The sequence below is a fragment of the Acipenser ruthenus genome, chromosome 1 (assembly GCF_902713425.1).
Source record: "Acipenser ruthenus chromosome 1, fAciRut3.2 maternal haplotype, whole genome shotgun sequence".
Classification (NCBI taxonomy): Eukaryota; Metazoa; Chordata; class Actinopteri; order Acipenseriformes; family Acipenseridae; genus Acipenser; species Acipenser ruthenus.
This window is the reverse complement of record NC_081189.1, coordinates 9,314,252-9,321,222: the sequence shown is the minus strand read 5'-3', so window position 1 is coordinate 9,321,222 and position 6,971 is coordinate 9,314,252. Positions and strand designations below refer to the sequence as shown.

At 40.7% G+C, this 6,971-nt stretch overlaps 1 protein-coding gene across 1 annotated transcript; it reads right to left on the bottom strand.

The window, feature by feature from the left end:
• Positions 1-2,712: 2,712 nt before the first annotated feature.
• Positions 2,713-6,813, bottom strand: LOC117974146 (betaine--homocysteine S-methyltransferase 1). Its single transcript, XM_058995199.1, has 8 exons — positions 6,687-6,813; positions 5,902-6,034; positions 5,664-5,782; positions 4,931-5,122; positions 4,368-4,515; positions 3,662-3,844; positions 3,286-3,514; positions 2,713-3,101 (listed from the first exon to the last, which is right to left on the bottom strand). Exons 1-8 carry the CDS (start codon positions 6,699-6,701, stop codon positions 2,915-2,917), a joined length of 1,206 nt encoding a protein of 401 aa, XP_058851182.1. The 5' UTR covers positions 6,702-6,813; the 3' UTR covers positions 2,713-2,914.
• Between the last annotated feature and the right edge of the window lie 158 nt (positions 6,814-6,971).

Below are 6,971 nucleotides of genomic sequence, written 5' to 3'. Positions count from 1 at the left end.
TTCCACCGTTGTCTGCCTTGGCTGCAAGCCACTCTACCACAGCCCTCCATCACATTTTGTTTTCCTGTCCCAAAAGAGAGGTGCATTGGTTTTGCATGAGTGTCAGATACACCTTAAACGAATCAGTCAGTCCTCCCTTAAAAAAGTGTGTGCTACACATGGGAAGTGTTTTCATTTTTTGTCCCACTCATATTTCAAGTGCCATGACTTATGACATTGAAACCCCTTTCTCTGGACAACCACTCATGTAACCTTGAGTCTACAACACTGGACAAACAACCAAATATATTGTAATGTAAACGGTGGGTGAAAGGTTGAGCAGAACAAGAGAAAATAACACTGGAACATTGCAGCAAGCGATGTGCTACAGACTTGCTCGTGCCGATGGTCGAGGTCACTTTCTCCTTTTAACTTGCGGTCACCATGAGTCACGAACTGTTCAGTATGAAAAAACAAAAAAGAATTCCAGAAGATTGCTTACTCTTATAAAATGATATTACGTTTACCTTGGCGACCACATATTTCAATGGGACTGACCACAGCCTAACCAATGGCCAGGATATTCATCATTGTTATATTGCCCAGGTTTTGGTGCTGTCCAGTGTATATACTTGTTCTGCTTGAGGGGTTCATGAATTTATTGTAGAAAGTTGAATTGAGTAATGATGTGGTTCTGTATTTGTTCAATAACCCAATAAAGTGATTCATAGGCATGCACCAGTGCCTCCAATCAATACCATAATAATGAACAAGCGATCCTACTCCTGGCTATTCTTAACCACAGACACACAGAAGCCAATGGTTTATGCTTGTTCTGTACAAAAAAGAGAATTGCCAAGGTCATCTCTATTTACACCATTGCTGCTATGTAAATATAAAGAACGTGGTATATCCACAGTACTGGTAAGATGTTGATATACTGTATGATATGATTCTTAAGACTGTATTAGATGTCACAAATACACTAACCAGTGGTCCCTGTGAATTTTTTAAACATCCAGATGAGATGTAAAAGCTGTAAGTTTAATAGTGGGCTGCAACAAATACATTAAAACATTCCTTTGACATAGTGCCTTCCTCAAACATCACCAGCATGACCAGCACAGAAACAGTTAACCATTGAGCATGGTAGTTAATGTTGTTCACCACAAGGGAGCACAGTTCACTTCCTTTTACTAAAGATTCTTCAGTGCAGGGCTGCTGTTTGACAAGATATGCGGTTCTGTCCTTTAGTATGCTGTGCAGGGGCAAACTGCACCATAGTCAGCCTCTTCTCTGCTGTTATTACCTGCCAGGCTTCACTGCTCTCTGTGTCATTTCCTTGGCATAGTCAAGCTGGCTAAGTGCCCAGTGAATCATCTTTAACATTGCTATAGGGGACGCAAGGTGTTACTTAATGAATGGTCTTTCTAACTGTCCAGAATAGTTCAATGAATATCAAACTTTATTTAATCCATTACCTTCTTCAATTCATTTCAATAACTCCAGAGTTTAGCTGTGTGAATAAGACCAGGCCTTTCTATAAATAGCTTGTGTTTAAGAATAGAAGTAGGGCCTAGAATGTAAATTATTTGGAATCATTGCCTCATTGCAGGTAACCAATCCTATTAGCAGGATATGTCACCTATTGATTCTAAGATGATTAGACAAAACAGAAGAGTGATCTGTGCTTCCAAACATCTGCATCAACACACTTAGATGTAACAATATGTTTAACATCATTACCGTGAGGACCTAAAACGAAGTGGCAAATGTATTTGTCATTCTGTAAATAGTATGTGAATAAGTTTCCTAGACACTCTGTTGTATCAGTTTAAATTGAGGGTGAGATTTCTGTTGTACTTCATGTTACTGGGATAAAGAATGAAACTGATTGAAAACTTAATGGACTCTTTGTTCCACAGCATACGCTAGGCCTTAGCCACAACACCTGTCAACTTGACTTTGTTTTTCATAGTCTCACCTAAGAACAGATGATTGGATGATTATATAGGTCATAGATCAACATCCATTATAATGTATACCACTGTGACAGAGTCGATACCCTCCTCCCTCACTCTGTAAAAACATTACTGCCGCAAGGGTACCGGGACTGTATAATGCAGTTTGAAAAACTGACAAAATGAGACACTGAACCTTTGAATATAATGGACTCATGATTTAATTTCATGTGAAAATAAAATATTGGTGGTATTTGTATGTGTGGGTTCAGCAAAAGAAAACACTGTTAGTAAACCCACAAAGTAAACCGAAGTTTAAAAGTACAGATTAGGATTGTACAGGTGTGAATGTTCTATAAAAGGGTCCACACTGTTATTAAGCTGATCTCGCAGGTGCAAATGTTCATGTTTAAATGTTCAAATGCAAGGGGTATATTTGCCTGCTAAATAAGTACGATTTATATGCATGTTTTAAATGTACCAAACAGTGATATATATATATATATATATATATATATATATATATATATATATATATATGCACAGTATCATTTTCCCAGGGATGGTATTGCCAGGGGAGGAGCCTAGGCTAGACATTTGCGTTTCAAACTGCAAAAAGTTTGAGATTTTATTTGTGTTTTTTTTGTTTAATAATAAAATGATGTACTTAATTACATCTATTTGAAGTGCTTGTCTGCTTCTCGTAAACCACAAGCGCTCAGCAATCCCTCTCAAACACATAACAACTAATATTGCAAGTAAATAAAGCACATGACAACTGAGATTCTTTAATGAAACCAAATCTGGGTTCAATTGAATGGTCCAAGAATTAAAAACATAAAATCAGTCAGCAGTCAGTGCTTAATATCCAAAAGTTGAAATGGGAATGGGGATGGTGGGCAGGGGGTGGTTTGGGGTCATTACCCTGCCAAGCCCCTAATCCCTGGAAATCCCACCCCTCTGCGTTACGGCACTCAGTGGCTGGTGTTTTCCTTCTGCTTCTGGAAAAGGTCCTTCAGCTGCTGCTCAGATGTTGCTTCTTTCTGTTGCACCAGATCTGCATGTCCTTTGGTCACCCCCCAGCTGTCTGGATGAGACATGGAAGAGCAAAACGGCCGGCCGGAAGCAGGGGCCAGTTTCTCCCAGTAATCCCGACGAGCCCTTGGAAAGGAAAGAATTGAGTTGGTAGTCACTGACTGCAACTTCACACGTAAAGATCTATACAGTATATTAACAGAAGAGCCCTCGTGCCATACCTGCCTCTGACCCAGGGCTCGGTGCGCATTTACAGATCTATACAGCATATTAACAGAACAGTCTGTAATGAAGAGCCCTCGTGCCATACCTCGCTCTGACCCAGGGCTTGGTGTGCATTTCCAGGCCGCTGCCCCAGCTGCCATGCTTTTCCGAGGCTGGGGGCAGGAAGCCCCTCTCTGGTGCCAGCTCCTCTGCGACGGCTCTGATGTGGTAGGGCTCGAACCCACAGCAGCCACCGATGTAGCGGATTCCCAGACTGTAGGCCTCCCTGGCGTACTTGTGCATGTCCCATCTAGTGAGGACTCTTGGTTCCAATCCTACAGTTTATAATATATATATATATTATATATATATATATATATAGACACACACACACACACACACACACACACACACACAGACAGAGGAATATGGATATTAAAGCCATTGTGACATCACCTATCAAGGTGTTCATGGTCTCTTACCAAAGGGGAATTCTGGCAGGTCAATGAAGCCCTGGTGATTGCAGTCAGGGGTGTGGTAAGCAAGGGGCTGGACCATTAGATGGGCTTTCAGTTTCGCTGCTTCCAAGCCAGCCTTCATGAGCTTCATTGTCTCCAAGCAGGTCATTGGATCAAAATGGCAATTGATTCCAACAATCTGAGCACCTGGAGGAACAAAAGATGAATTCTGCTTGAAGTTCATGGCCCGGTTCAAGTTCCGGATCACTGTGTGGTAGTCCCAGTACTGTACTTATCCACCCTGTTTATAGTTATGGCTGTAACTGGGGCACAAACGCTACCCTGTGTCTCACACACAATCACTCTACCCACTATCCTAAAATAACAAGGCACCATTAAGCCAGGTCTGTGTCCACCCAGCTTCGTTGGCAACACTGTTGGTGAATTTTGTTGGGTGCAAAAATCTGTTATGTTCCTTCCCCCAAATCATTTTATCTGTCATATGAAAAATTATAATGTACCAAAGATCTGATAACATATTATAGCATATAGCATTATGCATAAGACACATTTTTAATAAATGAAAACACAATTTTTATGTCTAATCATGGGAATGCAATAATCCATTGTAGCACCTGATGAAAAAAAAAAAAAAAAAGACTGCCAACATACACAAAGACTGGCGCAATGTTGTACATAACCAACATGACTGGCCAACAATATACCCTACCAGCTTTGACCAGCTTGACAGCACAGTCCCCTGGAGACACTCCATTCAGGTCTCCAGTAGGTCCAATGCACAGAGTGGCTGCAACTGGCTTCCCACTGCCCTTCAGAACTTGAACTGCCCACTCAGCCTCCTCCACGTGCTCAAAATACTAAAGAAACAAAACACACAACAAATTAAGCATCGTTTATGGTTAAAATATGACATCAGAAATAGTACTGTAGGTGTAAGTATTATGGCATTCCAACAGCATTTCAAAGTGTGTTATTCTGCCATTTGCGCTCTACAATGTACAGTTTAGCACCACATCATCACTCTCAATATACAGGTCCTTTCTGCAGATGGCAACCTGGTACTGTAGAGTAGGCTGTAAAAAGTGCTTTGATAGATCAGTCTGGCATCTTTATACATTCAGACCATATCATTAATTAGCATCCTCTCACATTTTAACTATGCTAACAATCAACATTTTATAAAGGCTTCACCTATAAAAACAGTATATTAATTCAACTTTCACTTCCAAGGCTACCTGAATTCAGGGATATGCTTTTAGAGTGCCGGCTTACCTCAGCAATCATGAAGTCCACATTCTTTTTCACAAAGACGTCCAGTTGCTTCTTGAAAATGGCCTTCACATCAGCCTCGCTCTTGCAGCTCAGGTAAGAGGGGGTCTGGCTCACACCTCCAGCCACCAGTGCATCTCCTTCATCAGCCACCTCCCTGGCAATGTCGCAAGCAGCCTCGTTCACTTTTTGGCCCTGGGAAGAAATTAAAATAGCTTGTAATAGTTTCCATGGGGAGCAGCACATGTTCAGTAAAAAATCATTTAAAAAAATGCACACAAGCACCACAATACAGGTTTCAAAAGTGAAACCTACACCCATGAATACATGGAATGCACTGTCCATCAAATGTACATATCGATTCCCAAGATATAACCTTTCATTGCTCAGATGCTCCAGAAACAGCAAAAATGCAATTATGCTACAGTACGTACACACTTTCCATTACCAGGGATAATGAACATGGGATACTGCAGCATGTATTTGCAGATCAGGCCTACATAGCTGACACTGATACATACAATTATTTTTCTACCCTCAGCCAGAATGTTTTTTTTTTAATTTTTTTATTAGACTGACCATTGTGCTTGAATGATGTTGTCGCCTTAATTGTCAAAAAATATGCTGCTGCAGTAGAAAGTAATTTCACATGAGTATTTGCATTCACTGGTTCTGAACACATAACCAGCCTCTGGTTATTGAACTAAACCTACAGCAGCAATATAACAGCTCTCACCGAAAACTTCTGTGCCACATAATTGCCCCTGTTCTCCAGCTTATCATCGCTGGCATAGAATGTGAAAGTCTGCATCACATCAGATCCAGATCTCAGGAACTCTCGGTGCAGCTGGCGGACTGCAATGCAACAGGCAAACCCAAAATGAGTATCATTTTACAAGCCATCAGTATGTGTAAAATATTTCATACATCGCTGGATTACATTAAAAGGCTGTCTTGCTGCAAGCATGTCTTACCAGCTTCAGGGTGCTCCAGTGTGGCCTCGGGGGTCCATGGCCCTGCTTTCACATAACCTCTCTTTTCCAGAGCAAACACAAAACCCCCGTCTCCAATAACAACTTCCCCTGCATCCAGACGTGCAAGAATCCCCTGGAATACATAGTTATGGAAGAACGTGAGCATTTCATTCTGTAAACTTTAGAGAGTTCCATTTGTGATCCCTGCGAAGAGATCCTAGCACCGCTGTGGAAGCAGTAACTCTGCTGCAGTACTGTAAATTAGACATACCATAATAATCACCCCGTGCAGCTACAGCACATCATAGTGTTACAAAGTTCGGACATTTCTGGGTACTTCCTCACAGCAAGAACCATCTTAGCACTTTTTTCAGTTGCCGTATTTCAAGGGCTTTTTTCAGTTTAAACTGAAGCTATAAAAAACGCACAAGAATAACTGTTTAACCCTTTGCAAAGTATTTTTTGGTACAGTAGTACTACTTAGTAAACCTTGTACCGTATGTACAATGCATTACAAAGTTACTGGTACCAAATACGAATACATACAGTTAATTTACAGTTTAATTACATTACATGTGCATTACACCTGAAAGCTGAGACACAAATTAGCATTAGCAAACTATCTCCCCACTTTGCCATATTCACTCAAGTCAAAAGCCGCTCAGCTTACCTTCCATACTCGACGATCTTTGACGATAATTATCACCCATGTGTCTGTGATATTGGTTAATTACGCACATTACTGACAGTGACATTGCTAATCATAAAATTAAAATTGTACCTACCTTTTTAGGTGCCATTTCTTCCCAAGATAAGCGTTAATTGGAAGCACTTCAACAGCCACAAACCTGAAGCCCTAATTTAGCTGTACTGCAAAACAAAACGCTTCTCGCTATATATTACAAGCGGCATGGTGGGCGGGTCTGATGTCACCAGAAGACTTCTGTGTGATTGGTAATTAACATCTGGATACAAGAAGTGTACGGAAAACTATTTCTAATATATAGAAAACTTCATCGAAATGTTTAAACCTGTTTACAAAACATTCTTGACTTTAAAAACAAATATAC